Source organism: Gadus morhua, chromosome 9 (genome assembly GCF_902167405.1).
Source record: "Gadus morhua chromosome 9, gadMor3.0, whole genome shotgun sequence".
NCBI classification, from domain to species: domain Eukaryota; kingdom Metazoa; phylum Chordata; class Actinopteri; order Gadiformes; family Gadidae; genus Gadus; species Gadus morhua.
In genome coordinates, this window is record NC_044056.1 from 17,772,547 (window position 1) to 17,791,033 (window position 18,487).

Consider the following 18,487-nt stretch of genomic DNA (forward strand, 5'->3'; position numbering starts at 1 on the left):
ATGCACCCTGTCCTGATCAATCCATATGTGTGTGTGTGTGTATTCTCTCTCCTAGTCCCAAATGGGTTGATATGAATTATGCAATGTGTACTTCCATAAATAGACGCATTACATACACCAACTCAAAAAGTGTTGGCTTTGTCGGGAGATTTTTTTTTTTTTCTTCTCAATGTAAAAGGTTAACAATGTACCCCTTTTTAACATAATTGACATACATGTCCAAGCAGAATTGACAGACATGACACCATATGATGTTTGATTTTATAAACAAGAAAATATGATGGTCTGCATAATTTACGCTCCCTCTAACTGACTCACTGGGAACCACATTGTTACCGAAACAAAATATTCTCTCCCTCCATCTCCCTCTCTCTCCGCTCTCTCTTGGTCCCTTCATTTCATAAATGAACATTGAACACCCAATGCACCGTCGCCACATTACTGTCCCAGCCCTGGCTATATTCGGTCTATTAATAATACAAGGCATTACCCTGACGCAGGCCTCGCAGGCCCCAGGAAACAAGAGGACCAGGACAGCGTCGCCCAATGGATGGCCGCAATGACAAACTGTGAGCATCATTGGACATGGGGTCCATGAGTCTGTCAGAATGGGAGACATGCAGCCGTCCAACCAAGAGGATTGGCAGACTGCGTTCGGTCCAGCAGAGATCCGGGTCTGATTGTCTGTCTGGTTTCATGAAGAAGCTAAGAGATGCATTTAACCAAAAACGGGAGGTAAAGACACTGAGGACGTGAGGCATTGGCAATAATTATTCAGCTCTCAAAAATTATTTGTTGGTGAAAGATACCAAGGAAATGGTTACCGTGTTCAAACAACAACAGGATGCTCTTTGGTATGCCAAAAGTTGACCATGTATGCTAGGCTATAATTACTATATGATTTACTACGTACATATGAATCAATTAACTGGAGTTTCTCTATTAAAGCATGTTATATATGTGTAAGAGCCAGGTGGATGGAGACTCTCACTGAATTTGTGGCCTTATGCCATTGTCATATGTGATGCATATTTATATACATCATGAATCCCTCTACTTGATTGGTTCATGTCATTTCCAGGAGCAACGTCCGATTGCCAAAGTATTATATTCCCATCCCCTGGCACTCATTTGAAGGAATCAAAGTACTTCAATTTCTAATAGGTGAAGCCTGCACATAGACCGCAATAGAAATATAAGAGATCATTCTCATCTACCTAAATGTATGTATATTATTGTTTGCCTGCTTCCTGATTTCAATGGTGCCTCATCTGTATCATGTTAACCTTGAATGTACTTAATTAATCCCAGATTGGAGAGTAGGGCTGAAGTGTTGAACGTAATAACAGTGAGCCTGCACAGTAAAAGCACAGTAAAAGCTGGATGTCGCTTCGCATGGACGACACAACCGTCTATCTTAAATGGTGTGCAGCTGAATGGGAAGCAGCGGATGTGGTAGTAGTACATTGCCAGTATATGCACTTCTTTTTTACACTGGAACATCAATCCCAAAACTCGCCTACACATGCTTTCAGATTCACGAGCTGCAATCAATCAGGCTTTGCCCCGGCGCCCCATCACTCACTTTAATGAGGAGACAAATATCAAGGAAAACGAAAAAATATGGTTTGGCAGGAGAACATTTTGAGTTGTTGATTGAGCTCTGTATGGGACACCCTTACCCAGGGGGATGAGGAGTAACAATATGAATTAACCTGGGGAGAGGGAAGATAGGGAAGCTGAGGAGAGAAAATTCGGAATTTATCACCGACAAAAGGTTCAACTGTTAACAGAAACCATTTTTTTCTTTTAAAGGGAGGAAACTAGTTCACAACAATAGCTCTTAGCTTCACCAACACACAGCTCGTAACCTGCAATCCGGCCTACTGGCCCCCACTGTAGCTCGCCTCCCCTCTTTTTTCTCCAGGCTTTAGTTGGAGAGTCGCCTCAGGCGCGATCCCAACCCAGGTGAAGTCGGGGAGGGGCGAACATAGAGAGTGAGACAAGAGAGAGAGAAGCAGACACAGCTGCACACAGCACTATGGCCGTAGCAGACACTCTTCAAGGTTTTGGGCTCATTCCACCACAGCCCTTTTGAAAGTGTGAATCAGCTCTGTGCCATTGCAGGCTACCATTTATTATGTCTGCACAGACTCTGCAATAGAACGGCAAAGGAGTATTTCAAGTCACAGACATTTGGCCCCTGATTCATTTGACATTTGCCAACATAAAGCTGAAGATGACAGATGAGATAGTGACCTGTGGTCCTCCACACATCCAGAAACACAGACGGACACGCACTCACGGACACACAAACATGCACACGCGTGCGCACACACGCACAAAAGGTTAGAGCAATCTTGAACTGTATCCCTGTTCACTGCTGTTTAGTCTCATTTCGCTCCCCATTCTCGTCATTTCCTTCTTTCATAACAGACAGAAGGCTTCTGAAAGGAGGGCTCAAAATGTGCATACTAATGTTTATTTGAATAGTGTGGTGTGGTGGTGATGCACACATGTGAAGGATTAGCCCTAATTTGTTTGGCTCACCATCCCTGTTTATGATTATACTGTCCATATGGTGCGTCGTGTGCAGAACAACTTGCGACATGACGCTTGGCCCGCACGATGTGACTTATGTGTTAATTAGTGGGAAACGATTAGGATAGCACTGTTGTTGTCGTTGTTTTTGGATCTCTTAATGCTGCTGTCTTGAATTTCCTTTTCGCCCACAGGGGTTATGTTGAGGTCAATGCTCTCTTTTTGCCCATCTGCTCCAATGAATGAATGATCATTAATTCATGGCAGCGGGATTGATTCGCTTTCCTCTCCCCTGTAGCGAGCCTGAAATAAGAGCCAGTTTGAAAAGCATTTAAGAACTGTAACTAGTTGGCCTGTCCCTGGAAAGAGGGGAGACGGAGGCCGGATGAATGGACAGACACCAGGCTGGTTAACCCAGAGCGCCACATGGCTCTGGCTCAATTTGTTATTTTTGATCTGTTATCAAAAATAACAAATGTTTAATTCGCTTTTTCTAAAGTTCCTTGGAGGAACAGACTCCCACTTGTGCTATGGCCAATATTCTGCTGAGCAACAGTGTTGTATAAAAGTTTGGTTTCCAAACAGTTTCTTGACTCAAGGAGGAAATAGGTTGTATTTTTAGATAGAAGGTGCATAATTTAAATGATCATTTGAAATGAGCTTGCTATAGTTTGGCTTCTTTTTGGGAGGCAGGTTTGGTTTTATTTACGGGCATACAGCTGCTGAAATGTATGTAATCAACATATATTGTACTGACGATTTCTAGGTAAATGAATTAAATTGATTTAGTTTCAGTAATCAATAAGGACACAAATTCTTAAGCAGTTCAAAGTAGTTTAGCTGTATAAATTCAATTAATCAAAGAAAATATCCAACATGGACAGCTTAATGAGCTGTCAATAGTTCACTAAATGATGTACTGATCTAAATGATTACCACATCCCTTTGAAGTTGCTTACAGCATTCCAAGGAGTTGCAAACATGAAGTAGACTATTTTGGTTTTTATGGATATCAGATGAAACACACATTGCAGAACATATATCTTTCATCAGCCTTGTCTCTGTTTTTCCTCCTTGCTTTCAATTTCCACTTCCTGCCTTCCTGCCTTTGCTAACTGTGTCTCCTCCCTCTCTTCCCTGTTCCAACCTCCTCCTCTCCCCGTCCTCCCTCTGTCTTTCCACCAGGGCTCCTTTGGCGTGGGGATGCTGGATATCGATATACTCCTGGTGTCCGCGTGGAAGCTCTTTTAAACACAAACTCAAGCCATTCCCCTTCGCTATGGCAACATCCCCGCCTGAGAATGGCCTTCCCTCACCGTCCCCCAGGCAGACTCACTGCTAGGGAGAGGCCGGGCCGGAGAGCTGAAACCTCAGGGCTGCCCAGCTAAAATCTCCCAAAACATGTATGGTACCTTCCTTGGCTCCACGGGGGGAGGGTCTACATGTATTCTATTCTATTTATTTATTTTTATTTATTTACTTACCAATCCACAGTCCATTCATAAACAAAGCTGCGCCGATTCAAACGAGTGTTGATGTGTTGCGCGTGCGGCTGACGTGTGTGAGGCGAGGCAGAGTTGACGAAGAAAGTAAACTAAACCAAGCAGGGGGAAAAAACCCAGGAAGAAGGAGAATTAAAGCGGGGTAGACAGCAGAGACACAAGGGCGAGCAAGGAAGAAAGCGAGAGAGAGAGCGATGGTCCTCTACACCACCCCGTATCCCAGTGCCTGCCTGCACTTCCTCGATGGCCTCTCCTGGAGCCTGGTGTTCCCCTGCTATTGGCTGCTGGACCGGCTCCTGGCGTCGTGCGTGGCCACGTCGCTGGAGAAGCGCCGGCGCTCCCAGGACCCCTGCTCCTTCCTGAGCCTGTGCGTGCTGGTCTCCGTGCCCCTCTACCTGCTCTTCTTCCTGCTGTCGCTGCCCTTTGGCCTGCTGGGCTTTCTCCTGTGGGCCCCCCTGCAGGCCGTCCGACAGCCCTACCTCTACACCTACAGCAGGTCAGTGTCCCGTTAGCCCTACCTCTACGCCTACAGCAGGTCAGTGTCCCGTTAGCCCTACCTCTACGCCTACAGAAGGTCAGTGTCCCGTTAGCCCTACCTCTACACCTACAGCAGGTCAGTGTCCCGTTAGCCCTACCTCTACGCCTACAGCAGGTCAGTGTCCCGTTAGCCCTACCTCTACGCCTACAGCAGGTCAGTGTCCCGTTAGCCCTACCTCTACGCCTACAGAAGGTCAGTGTCCCGTTAGCCCTACCTCTACACCTACAGCAGGTCAGTGTCCCGTTAGCCCTACCTCTACGCCTACAGCAGGTCAGTGTCCCGTTAGCCCTACCTCTACACCTACAGCAGGTCAGTGTCCCGTTAGCCCTACCTCTACGCCTACAGCAGGTCAGTGTCCCGTTAGCCCTACCTCTACGCCTACAGCAGGTCAGTGTCCCGTTAGCCCTACCTCTACGCCTACAGCAGGTCAGTGTCCCGTTAGCCCTACCTCTACACCTACAGCAGGTCAGTGTCCCGTTAGCCCTACCTCTACGCCTACAGCAGGTCAGTGTCCCGTTAGCCCTACCTCTACGCCTACAGCAGGTCAGTGTCCCGTTAGCCCTACCTCTACGCCTACAGCAGGTCAGTGTCCCGTTAGCCCTACCTCTACGCCTACAGCAGGTCAGTGTCCCGTTAGCCCTACCTCTACGCCTACAGCAGGTCAGTGTCCCGTTAGCCCTACCTCTACGCCTACAGCAGGTCGGCGTCACAGCCCTACACAGTAGATCTGTATCACTCAATCCACACCAGCGACAGGATTTCGTTTGACTATGAGTCAAGAAGGTCTATCTATATGGACCATTACTGTGCATTTCAACGAAACATGCAACGAATATTACATACATTTCCAAATTGACATTGGTCTCACTAACCCAAAAGGTAGCTTAACCTGAGCTGATGAGGAGTTTGTGTTGGTATAAAAAAACGACGACTACTGTACAAGAAGTGTGCTTCGATGAAGAATGATCTTGTATCAGCGAGTTATATGGGGATATGAGATGCTTCAAGCTTACACCCTGGTGAATAACTCCTGAACTCCCCCTGCGCCCTGAAGGCCGGACAAACACCAGGCGGAGCAGGGGGCGGCGGGGCCCGGGGGAGCCGGCTCGGCCGAGTGGAGGCCCCAGGGAAGGAGCTTCTGCTTCTGCAGTGCCAACGTGTGCCTGCTGCCCGACGCCCTGGCCCGGTTCAACAACCTGACCGACACCCAGAGCAGGGCCCGCGAGGTGGGCCGCAGGATCCGCAACGGGGCCAGCCGGCCCCAGATCAAGATCTACATCGACTCGCCCACCAACACCTCCATCAGGTAAGGAGGAGCTGCTCCAGCTCCCAGATGGACGGGTGTCAAATAAAAAGAGTTGAAAATAGTCATAAATAAGTATTTCACCTTTGATCAAACTTTGCTGAGAGGACTGACTTATTATTTCCCTGACCGACTTATTTTTTACATTATACATTTGAGTTATTCCAAAGGTCAGGGGTGGGTTTTTATTGGATTCAATTAAATCGCTACACAATCTAATTCTAATTAGCGAGAGAGAGAGCCTGCCATTGAATTCATTTGGTTTGGTGATTTGTTGGAATAAAATCTCCATACTCTTGATCCTGGATGGCACGTTAAAGGCTCCCTCCGTTCCACGAGTGTCCCAGAGTATTCCCAGCTTTATTTTCTAACTTTGTCTTACTGTGTCGGTGTGTGTTTTTCGTGTGCATGCTCTGTGACCCACTCCTTGGCTCGGTGTAAACATCAGCGCGGCCTCCTTTAGCAGCCTGGCCGCGGGGTTCCGGCGAACCTCCTCTCTGGACCAACGCCCGGAGCCGTCCCACGTCACCAACGGCCCCACGGACACCGAAGCCGAGCCCCCCACCCATGAGTGCCCGGCCCATCCATCAGGCGCCGCCGACTGCCCCCTCCACCAGGGCCCGTCAGACTGCCCGCTCCACTCGGAAGGTGCGGACGGCTCGACCCCCTGCCCGCTCCACTCCGCCGGGGGCGACGGCGGCGGCGGCTCCGATTGCCCCATGCACAGCGCCGGAGGGACCTCCCGCTGCGCGGTGCACTCCCCGGGGGGGGCCCAAGGCAGCCCGGGGCACCACGACTGTCCCATGCACGGCGACGCGAAGCCGACCTCCGACTGCCCGCTCCACAACCCGGGGGTCCAGATCAGCATCAGCGCCCCGGAGCCCGACCCCCAGGACGAGGAGGGCGACGCCGAGTCGGGGAACCCCCGCGGCCAGGACGGGGCGGGGGACACCGGCAGCATGGGCGAGTCCTACACCCGCTACCACGCGGCGGGCGACGCCGGGGGGACGTACTCCAACAACACCCTCTCCCACGTGCCGCGCACCTCCATCTTCAAGCGGCCCGGCGGGCGCAAGCGGCGCCACGGGGACGACGGCTTCGACCACGACGTCTCCGCCTTCTTCCCCGCCAACCTGGACTTCCTGGCGCTGCAGGAGGTGTTCGACCACGGGTCCACCACGCGCCTCCGCCAGCAGCTCCACCGCTACTTCCCGTACGTGCTGAGCGACGTGGGCCGCTACGGCTGGAAGGGCTGCGGCTCCAGCTTCAAGTTCCTCAACAGCGGGCTGATGCTGGCCAGCCGCTACCCCATCCTGGACGCCCGCTTCCAGTGCTACCCCAACGGCAGAGGGGAGGACGCGCTGGCCTCCAAGGGAGCCCTGTTTGCCAAGGTCAGATCCAAGTTTTGGTTTCGGTTCTTTCTCCATGTAGCACTCTGGTATACTCTTCCCCGTTGGGAATGCGTGTCCTCACCTTTAAGCCCATATGAAGGAGCCTTGGACAGCTATTTTTAACTCATGAGGACCACCGCTGATAAGGTCACTGCCAGACGAAACAAGTTTAATTTTCCAACAATCCAATGTCCTGATTTTGTACATTGCAGTCTCTTACTATGCGGCAGTAACTTTCATAAAGCATCTGGGTTAACGAGGGCTTGATATTACCAATAGCAATTAAAATATTTCCGAGCAAACATGATATCGCAATCCAAAATATTTCTTAACACAAGAGCACATTTGATTAATGCAAGACAGCCGTTGGTTCTCTTCCAAGATGGCCAGTGGGAACATTTTCTTGTATGAGCAATGGACTAAATTTCTTCTTTGGCAGGGTAGGGCAATTTCTCTTTGTCTGTTAAATAATGCAATCTCCCTGTCTGTGTTATGAACTATTCCCAAGCCAAGCCTCTCTGCATTCTGCATTGTGTTAACACCATGAAAGAACGCATACCGCATAGATGAGATGTGCGTGCTTCGTTTATATCTACATACGTGTGTGTGTGTGTGCGTGTGCGTGAGTGAGCACGTATTGACTGGATTGAATCCAGATGCAGCTGGGAGGAATGAGAAGCTTGGCTGCCCAATACATAGTACATGTTTGTGGCATTCATGATCTCTACCATCACCGTACAACGCAGATGTGTAATAATGTGACCTAAATGTTCATGAGCTTAGTTGGCATGCTTGTCACACATTATGTTACAGTGATGTCAGACCACGCACTCCCTTTGGCCTGCTGTTTACACCTAGTTCACCCGTTACACCTCACAGTCCTACAGTCACGTCGTCCCCGGCATCAGGTTGACCTCCTGCCAGCTCCCAGGGAACGAGTCAACAGTGCTTTTACCGTCTCCTTTTTCCAATGCGACTTCATTTAAACATCATCCTGTCAGGCTCAGCTACTGCCGAGTCCAATGGGAAACCTGGCCACCGTCCAATTATGTAGCGGCAACATGTGTCTTTATCGGAGTTCAGCGCACACTTAATACTATTCTAAGACTCTGATCCAATGTTGTCGCATACTGAGCAGGGCTAGCTTAATGTCTGGCAAAGTGCTGTCTGCTAGGGAAGAGACAGACTGTGTGTGTGTGTGTGTGTGTGTGTGTGCGCGCGTGTGTGTACTGTGTACTGTGTACTGTGTATGGTAGTCTACATCACCTGATGGATGATGGTCATGTCCATGTTGCCCGGCGCTGTCCCGGCGCTCCCTTGCCCGTTGGTTGGTCAGGGCTTTGGAGAGAGAGAGAGAGAGAGAGAGAGAGAGAGAGAGAGAGAGAGAGAGAGAGATGGTGTTCTCTGTGGATACTCAGCAGTTCTTCCCACGCTCAAGCTCCCAACACACACACACACACACACACACACACACACACACACACACACACACACACACACACACACACACACACACACACACACACACACACACACACACACACACACACACACACACACACACGCACGATTATTTGGCAGTCATAGATCTTCTTTGATCCATCCTAAGTTCAGCCTTCTCCTCCGGCAAGCAGCCATCTCTGTTCTGTAGCATCGAGCAGAGACTGAACACAAAGAACAGTCATTGCCCCTGGAAGAGGTTTTTATTTATGTTGGGATATAACCGTTGCTTTCGGTTTGTGGTGAGATGCTGCTCTGTGAAGCTCCGACACTTTGTTTTCACCCACCAGTTGTCTTTTTGTGTCGTAAGAATTGTTTGCTCTGTATGTGGGTCAACAGAGCAGAGACAATCAGAATCAAGAGAAAACGCTGAGAGAGAAGAAGAAAAGCAGCAAGAGAGAGAGAGAGACACACACACATAAAGAAAGAGAGAGAGAGGAAGAGAGAGAAAGGTAGACACTAGTGAAAGACAGATCTTTGGAGAGTGCCAGTGAGAAAATTAATTAAAACATTTTTTCCCAAAGGGCGAACCAGTGCTGGCTCAGTAATTAAGGCTTTTCAATCCCAACATTTATCCCTTATTATAATTATTTCTATTGTAACTATTGAGTGCATGGTTGTGTGTGTGTGTGTGTGTGTGTGTGTGTGTGTGTGTGTGTGTGTGTGTGTGTGTGTGTGTGTGTGTGTGTGTGTGTGTGTGTGTGTGTGTGTGTGTGTGTGTGTGTGTGTGTGTGTGTGTGTGTGTGTGTGTGTGCACAGATATGTGCTAGCAAATAATGCTAGTAAATATATTTTCCACTCTATTATTAAGTAGCTCCGAACTGTGCCAGTCTAGAGTTGAGTCTGAATCAGATTTAACCCTGAAATGTAGGCCTTAATTGACAACAAAAAGAGGCTACTTCCAGCTATTCAACTAATAGTTTTCATGGTTCTTTGTATGCCAAAGTTCAACAGGGTACGAGTCCCTCTGTAAGGTATTTTTCAAACTGCTCGTCACAGCTGGCTGTGGTTTTGCTTGAACCTCTACTATTTTATATTTTATAAATATATTATATATGTTTGTGTGCGTGTGCGTGTGTGTGTGTGTGTGTGTGTGTTTCAATGAAGGAACTCTATGCTGCGGTTAGGCCAAACCAACACAAACACACAGACACACACACACACACACACACACACACACACACACACACACACACACACACACACACACACACACACACACACACACACACACACACACACACACACACACACACCGGCCAAATGTTCCCTAAGGTCCAATGTCAGTTTCAGGGTCCTCACACACCTATTGAAGCATGGACAAACCTGTAAAATATTCAATACTCGGCGCAGCAGAGGACAGAGGATGGACAAGAGGGGGGATGATATCTAAAGGGATGCAAGCAACAGGGATGAATGGCATAAGAGGCCGAGTTGGCACTAGAGAGAGAAAGAGAGAAACGTTATCATGAGTAGCAACATAACTAAGAACTGTATTTGACTGATTGCTTTGTGTCAGTTTGGACAGTTAATGATTGAACTACTGGAATTTGTTGGATTTGTTGGTTCTGGTCGGAACAGGGAGAAATGTTTATAAAAACCCCCAGCGCACAAAGCTTTGACATGACTTGAGGATGTCAATGGAAATGTTGCCGTGTTGTTGTTGGGTTGCATTGCGGTACGTTGTGTTGTGTAATGTCTTGTCATGGATCTGGTATCCAGCATCCAGTAGGGCCCAACCAGGCCCCATGCAGCCTGTCTGACATAAAGGTAAAGTCCATCTATCACTAGCTAAATGAATTACAAGAACCCATTCCATGGCTGTAGCATACAGCCTTTGTTAAAGTGGGGTCACTGAACTTTGCATTTGGCACCACAGCCATCTAATGAGGCCGGTGCTTTATTGCTGCTCTCTGCATTTTTCTTTAAGATGTCCGTGCAGTTGGCCTGCCGAAACAGTAATCCCATTATCTCAATCAATGTCCATTTGACCAAGTAAAATTCCCTTAGACAATAAAATGCCTCTATCCACAAGCTGATCTGCTATGTTGACAAGTGTGTCATCTTCCATGATGAAGCTTATTAAACAGTGTAAACAGTACATATTGCTAAAATAACAACGAGGCAGCTGGGCTATAACCAATTTGAAGTCTTGTTGTGTCAATCTGGAGGATTAATAATATGTTAGACACCAACTGGCAGCTACTCAAACTGGTAGCCATCAAAATATCTCGCAGTATAATTACATGTTCCTTCCCCTGCGATCCAAGTTATTTGAGCTCTCTGCATGTGTTCGTGCATATGTTTGTGTTTGTCCATGTGTGTGCACTGTAATTCAATGTTTACACGGGTCAATCCTCAAATTGCACATCTCCCAAAGTACAGTTTAAACTCCCACAAAGGATCCTTTAGTTTATTTAAAACTAGTTCCTGGTAAGAACATTTTCCTCTGGCCCTTTTTTCCATGTGTGTGCGTCCATCTGTTCGTCCCCATTTAGCTGTGGTTGTACTCCACCCAAAAGGCCGGCCACTTCCCACCAGCCGGTGTTTATCCCTACCTCTGTCTGTCCTCCTCTGTATGTTCAACCCTGTATCCACCCACATCTTCTGGTTCATACTAGGAGGTCCTTTGATTGAGAGCCTCTGGTTGAATGTGAGGCTGTAGGACATAGCACTCTAGAGCTACTGACGCCCGGGCTGTACAGCTGTACAGGATGCAGACATCAGCAAAGTGGAAGGATGTCACTTTTTCGGTCTTGTTTAATCCGACGCCCCACGTTATTATTGGCCGTGACGTACATAGCGATGGAGATGATACACGACGGATAATACTTTTCTCTCCACTTCTCTCTCGCTGCACTTGTTATCAGTCAGAATCCGATTGCTTGTGTCAAAGTGTCTGCCGGTGACTCACTCAACCTAAATCCCCTCTTTGAAAAATACCATCCAACTGATGATTCCCTTGTAGCTGATTGTAGTTGGACGGCCAACACAAGTATGTCACAGTATTTAATTGGTGTCCTGTGTGACTCACTCTCCCTGGCCAGAGATGGCCATGGTGGGTGCTTTCTGGAGAACAGACTTTGGTTGATTTTTAATTAGATAAGTTACTGATGCCTGGCTAGTGGACTGTGTGATGCTGTAATCCTGCTAGAGCCATGGCTAACTCTCACTCAATTCCATTGGCGAGCAGAGACCAGCGAAAAGGGCGGTTTCTAAATGAAGTCGTTTTTTCTCTCTTGTTTTTCTTTCTTGTTGCCAACATGTTCACAAGTGTTTGTTTGATAATCAAAATTTCAACACCTGGGGTCTCATTTATAAAACTGTGCGTGGGATCGTTACTAAAAGTGTACGTACGTCCAAAAGCCAAGTTTTGCGTGCGCCCAAAAATATTCCGACTTATAAAACCCTGCGTACGCACACCGTACGCAATCTTTGCTTTATAAATCACAGAGTGCCTACAAGTGTGCGCAGCTGAATCAGCTTCACGTTCCGCCCTGTACACGCACCTTTTTAACCATAAATGGTCAATGCAAATGACCTCATGAATGCGATCTGCCTATAAAACCGACTCAGATGCAAGTATTATGACTTGTCGGAAACAATGGCAGAAGGAATGAGAAAAGCAAAAAAGCGAAATTTCTCGGAGGTTGAAGTGGAGACACTTGTGGGTGAGATGGAGGCCCGAAAAGTAGTTTTGCTCGCCGGTCATGGGATTGGGATCGCCAACAACAAAAAGCAGAGTGAGTGGCAATATGTTGCTGCAGCAGTGAACTCTGTCAGTAGCACGGAGCGCACAGTCCCAGAATTAAAAAAGAAGTTGTCTGACATAAAGGTACATCTTTTTATGTACCAATAAATCGTTATGGTCCCTAAAGACCCTCTCCCTCCGAATCCTGCCATTTGCATGGTCCACCAGCAGTGCCATATGGTGCAGCATTTACAACGGCGCTCACCTCTGTATTTATAGGGTTACGGTAATAAGACTGACCGACAACCCCTTGGATAATCAGTTTAAAATGTCAGAGAGAAGTAAGTGTAAGTTTGCCTTTAAGTAAACCATGTTTACTTAAAATGTTCTTGAACATAACCCCTTTTTAATGCCTGATTTGTCATGATAAGCATCAAGAGTAACGGACAACGATTGTGATGAGGAGTGTGGCTTGGTTTTCCACACTTGGGATTTAATTGACATTTGATTATGTGTTTACAGTGTCACATAAAAATATTGTTATTGACACATGTTGGACAGATGCTTTGTTCCATGCAGTCGCGCCGTCAGTGGACAGTAGCCTATGGCGTGACGGGATTAATTATAGAGAATTTCTTTTTATTTCTATTCTAAGGAGATGTTTCTGGAGTTATAACTGAGAAATAACGCAGTTGACTTAAATTATTCTGATTACATAGATTTAACGCATTATACGGGTTGAAATTAAATTCATGAAGGGCGATGATAAAACATAATCGTTCTTCTCACTCTACAATTCTTCTGTCTGACTTCAGTTCACCACCACACCATCTGTGTCGCCAATTCTCCTTTTCCTCCAAACCATGCGTACGCATGGTTCAGAGTTTGCTTAGGGCTGCGCACATTCTCCCGTCAAGTTGTTTTTTTATAGATCACAACCTTGGAAAGTCACGTACGCCAATTTCAGCCCCGTTTTGTGCGTACGCAACGGTTATAAATGGGACCCCTGGTCTGTACAATTGTATTGAGTGTATTGAAAAATGTGATGTTTGTTTCTGATGTCTCACAGGTACAGGTGGGCACCTCTCACCAGGACCAAAGGGTGGTGGGGTACCTCACCTCTACACATCTCCACGCCATAGAAGGTACCTTTCAGACGATCTCCCTTTCTTTCTCTCTCACCCTCGCTCTCACTCCCGCTTTCTCTCTAGCCCAGGGTCACTCCGGCTCGCCTAGATAAAAACGTACAAGTGTCCAAACCCAGAATGGGGGCCATTGTTGTTCCGTCCTACAGCCAACAGCGGGGGGTAGTAGCAGAGGTGACTGGTGATCCGTGTAAAAAGGAGGAACAGGCATTGCGGGGACCAGGGGGATGTTTTGATGACATAATGTGTGCAAATTGGGACTGATACATCTATAAAGATGAAACAGACGTCTCCGTCCACAGCGTCTTTGTCCAGCGCACCTCTCTGCCGGGAACCGCTCTGATTCCCCTCAACGTGTTCCTGATCGCACAAACATGTTGCTTGCACGAATCCACCAGTGTCACAGCAACTTGGCTTGTGTTCGACGAGTGGTATAAATGTGCAAGGCTAGAAAAAGCAACTCAGCATTTAGTTCTCCCTCCATTATTGTCAGAAGACGATGGCGCTGCCCTGTTGTGCTACACGTTGCGCCTCTGATTCCGGTATGCTTTGTACAAGCTCAAAATAGGTGTGGGAATATTGCTCTCTCTGTCTCTGTCTCTGTCTCTGTCTCTGTCTCTGTCTCTGTCTCTGTCTCTGTCTCGTTCTCGTTCTCGTTCTCGTTCTCTCTTCTTTGGGCACAAATCTACCCTCAGACTTATGCAAAGAGACAGAACCTCAATTAATGAAAGCATGTGTAACTTTAATCATTGAAAGCAAGGACAGGAACATGCACACAGAACCAAATGTATATCGCCTTATCTGCACACAAAAACAACATAGAGCAGACAAAGCTGCTTGCTCAAGCAGTCTAAAATGTATTGATACGGTATTGCTGCTGGCAGCAGAAGCAAGCTCATGCCTTGTTTATATCAGAGCAATCCATCTCAGCCTGCAATGTGTGTGTGTGTGTGTGTGTGTGTGTGTGTCTGTGTGTGTGTGTGTGTGTGTGTGTGTGTGTGTGTGTGTGTGTGTGTGTGTGTGTGTGTGTGTGTGTGTGTGTGTGTGTGTGTTGCCGTTTGTATGTGTGTGTATGGGGGTTTGTGAGTGTGTGACTGTAGAGTATCTTGATGTTCCTCCCTAGCCAGAGAAGAAAAGCCAGATCATAAGATAAATGACCAAATCAACGCCCCTGAGCACTGGCCTCGTGTTCCCATAGCGACCAGCTCAAGCTGTTGGAGGCGTCACAGCCCTATTTAAAGCCCCTGGTCGATGCTCCCCTCATTTTTTACCCGAGACCACGTCTCTAACCCACCTCCCGAGCTATTTCTGTGCCCTCCTCCTACGCTCCAGTGACTCTGTTGGCGTGGGTCTAAAAATAGGAGTACATGGGCTATTTATGATACATCAAAGTAACCGGGGGTAAGGGGCATAGGCAAGGGAGAGAGCGGGATTGAGAGAGAGCGAAACAGAGAGGGGGAGATGGAGAGGGATGGGGGTGACTGGGAGAGATAAAGAGAGCAACCTCATTCTTGTATGGCTGAAATTACTTTTTGCCTGTGTGAGTGGCCCGAGTATGTCCTGGTGACGTATAACATCATTAGTGAACACATAATGACTCGACTGATGGTCATGCATCTCTTTTATTAACACACACACCAAACAGGTTTGGTTTGCCTACTATTATTGGCCATTTCTAAAGGTTACTGATATACGAGTCAACGCTAAGGTATACAGTATGTGTAATATTGACTTTGCTTTGTAGATGATCAAACACATGGCCCACACGCATGACAAACACAGAGACATACACATAGCCACCGACACACACTTTGAGCTTATCGCACTGGAGATGAAACGGAGAGCCATGCCAGCTTAATCCCATGCCACATACACCCTCTCCTCTACAATGCTGTTTCTCTTTCACACTTCCTCACCCACTCTCTTTTGGCCCTATTTTAACCGTCTGAAACGCAAGTGAGAACCGCAAGCGCAAGTAGCTTTGTGGGCGGTTCTACAGCGATGTTGCTATTTTACCGGCGCAAAAATTACTCTTGCGCCCAAGAGTCTTTTTTTTTTGGTTTGGGCGTAACGTGCAATAAACCGATGAGAGTGCCAGCTCCCATCCACTTTAGGAGCCATGAGCGCATTTGAATCTGACGTGTTGATATTTTGATGATGAGACAGATGCACATGAATTTCAAACTTCAAATGGCTCAGTTTATGGCTAAATAATATGGCCTAATTCACACATGGAATAAGTTTTTCTTCCACAGCTTCAGAAATACTGAGTCCTGAAATAAAATTCAGCAAAGAAACCTAACACACATATGATATGCGGTAACTGTGGTTCTATTTAATGATATACATAATACATTATAAACATTGTTTCTTATCAGTATTGTATGCATTATCGTTATCGACTTGTGTTCCTAATAGGCATGTGTCCCCCCGTTAATATACATTGCCATGGACTGTATTATGCGTTACGTGTTTAGTTTGCGTGTGTTAAAACAGATGGACGCACACACGCGCGGCCGCATTCATCAATTATTTTACGCATACACACACGTGCGCCCGCATTCATTCATTCTTTTTAACACTCTCTCGCGGTAAAACAATGTTTTCTCACGATCAAATACTCATCAATCCCAAAAGTTATGGGCATGTACACGATGCCTGTGTCAAGAAAATATGTGTTTGCTGTACGGTGTTTGCAGATGCATTGATTTAAAAGTACAACTTATTACCGCTGTAACAGCTGTTCCATCCAAAATAATTTACCAAGAATGTGTGGCTAGGTAGATGAGAGAAGCAAAGTGTATGCGCGAGGTGCACAAGCAACATTATGCATGCGCCCTTAAAATAGCATCTGAACAACGCGCCACTGACTTTAAACCAGGTATTTCCTGGTTTGTAGCAAAAATAGCACCAGGGAACGTTTGCGCCAGAACACGCCTCCTCCTTTCGCCTAACCGCCCCTTGGGGCGCAAGATCATTCCCTAATTTACTGACGTGTGGCGCAGGAGAGAAAAAGAACACTCTGCGCCAGTTGCAAACTAGAAACGACACATGCGCCAGTGGGAAAGTAAATTGCGCCGGATGCAAGATAGGGCCCTTAATCTCGCTCATTCTCTCTCATCTGCTTTACCCTCTTGTTCTACTTCTGTTATCACCCATTGGCAAACTCGCAGTACCCCCTCTCTCCCTCTCTCTCTCTCTCTCTGCCTCTCTCTCTGTCTCTGTCTCTGTCCGTCTCTGTCTCTCTCTCTCTCTCTCTCTCTCTCTCTCTCTCTCTCTCTCTCTCTCTCTCTCTCTCTCTCTCTCTCTCTGTCTCTCTCTCTCTCTCTCTCTCCCTCTCTCTCTATCTCTCTCTCTCTCTCTCTCTCTCTCTCTCTCTCTCTCTCTCTCTCTCTCTCTCTCTCTCTCTCTCTCTCTCTCTCTCTCTCTCTCGTTTAGATGATCCTTTCCTTATCTGCACTTCCTCCATTACTTCCATTCTTCCATTCAAGTATTTAATATCTCATTATTCGGTTTTATCTGCCCTGAACACTCTAATTTTCTCTTAAGCACTTCTAGCTTCTTACTCATCTAATCTCGCTCTATTTTTACCTCTCTAAGATCTGGGAGACAAATGTGTTTTTGGGTGTTTGTATGCGTTCATAATTTGATCCTCTCTCTCTCCAGACCTATACATCAACCTCCTTTTTCAAAACCTAAACAACCTACACACACACGCACACACACACACACACACACACACACACGCACACAGGCGGGCGTGCTGACGTGTGTCTGTCCTGTGTGTCCCTCAGGCGATGCGTCGGTGCGCTGCGAGCAGCTCGATCTCCTGCTCCAGTGGGGGGCGGAGTTTCGGCAGTCCTCGTTTCGCTCAGGGGAGGGGGAGAAAGTTCTGGAAGACCTGGTGGCCTTTGACGTCATCCTGGGGGACCTGAACTTTGACAACTGCTCTTCAGGTAGAAGCCAGCCAGAACACCCAGGCTCGTCACTGTATGATAGCATAACGATCGTTGTACAAAAGTTAGTTCCAAACAAGTGATTTGATTGGACGAGGCATTCTATGAGTGCTGATATACAACTGCACTGGAAAATTAGCACTATACATGTATTGTGTGCCTTGACAGGGGTTGCTAATAACCGTTAATTACATTGACAATCATAAGTGATTTATATTAACTCCTCAGAATCACAAATGCCACCAAAGAGATAATAAAAAATAAATAAAAAATAAATATACGTGATACAAAGCAGCTCAATAGAAGTAAATGTATTTTTTTTTCAAAGGCTTGTGTGTGTCTGTGTGTGTGTGTGTGTGTGTGTGTGTGTGTGTGTGTGTGTGCGTACGTGTGTTTGTGTCTTCCAGAGGACAAGTTGGAGCAGCAGCATGCCCTCTTCACTCAGTACAAGGACCCCTGTCGCCTGGGGCCTGGAGAGGACAAACCATGGGCCCTGGGTAAGTGTGATCAAGGCTTTACTGGAGGCTAAGCACGCGTTAACTGCGTTGACGCAACTCCTAAACCTCTAAATAGAGTTTATGCATCTTAAAAATTTGCTAGGGTGTTTGTTTTACCGACCGTAGTAAATTCAAAGTAGCGTGGCATTATCAATCAGTATTTAGGGTGTCTGTGACCAAACACATCGTCTCTTGCGGCAGCCGGGTTTGCGACAGAAATTAGTTCACTCTTATTAGCTAACTCTATCTGTCAAAGGTTGACTAGCCCGCTTTTCTTAGTTTCAAATGTTGTTTTGCAGTGGTGAGGCATTGATGCAGGAATCATGGAGATCACAGAGAGAGGAAGGAACAGAGTGAGGGCCAACTGAGAGAGGAGGAACATTGAGGGGAGAGACAGAGGGAGGACAAATGGAGAGAGAAGAG

At 47.0% G+C, this 18,487-nt stretch overlaps 1 protein-coding gene across 2 annotated transcripts in view; it reads left to right on the top strand.

Moving 5' to 3' along the window:
* Positions 1 to 18,487, top strand: part of smpd3 (sphingomyelin phosphodiesterase 3) — a 36,909-nt gene that overhangs the window by 12,858 nt on the left and 5,564 nt on the right. Inside the window, exons 2-7 of one of the 2 annotated variants that reach the window (XM_030366919.1) lie at positions 3,727 to 4,539; positions 5,636 to 5,887; positions 6,333 to 7,275; positions 13,536 to 13,611; positions 17,406 to 17,567; positions 17,975 to 18,064. In XM_030366919.1, the coding sequence (XP_030222779.1) occupies positions 4,238 to 4,539; positions 5,636 to 5,887; positions 6,333 to 7,275; positions 13,536 to 13,611; positions 17,406 to 17,567; positions 17,975 to 18,064 (1,825 nt within the window). In that variant the 5' untranslated portion in view covers positions 3,727 to 4,237. The remainder of the gene's footprint in view (positions 1 to 3,726; positions 4,540 to 5,635; positions 5,888 to 6,332; positions 7,276 to 13,535; positions 13,612 to 17,405; positions 17,568 to 17,974; positions 18,065 to 18,487) is intronic. The other variant, XM_030366920.1, reaches the window with a different exon arrangement.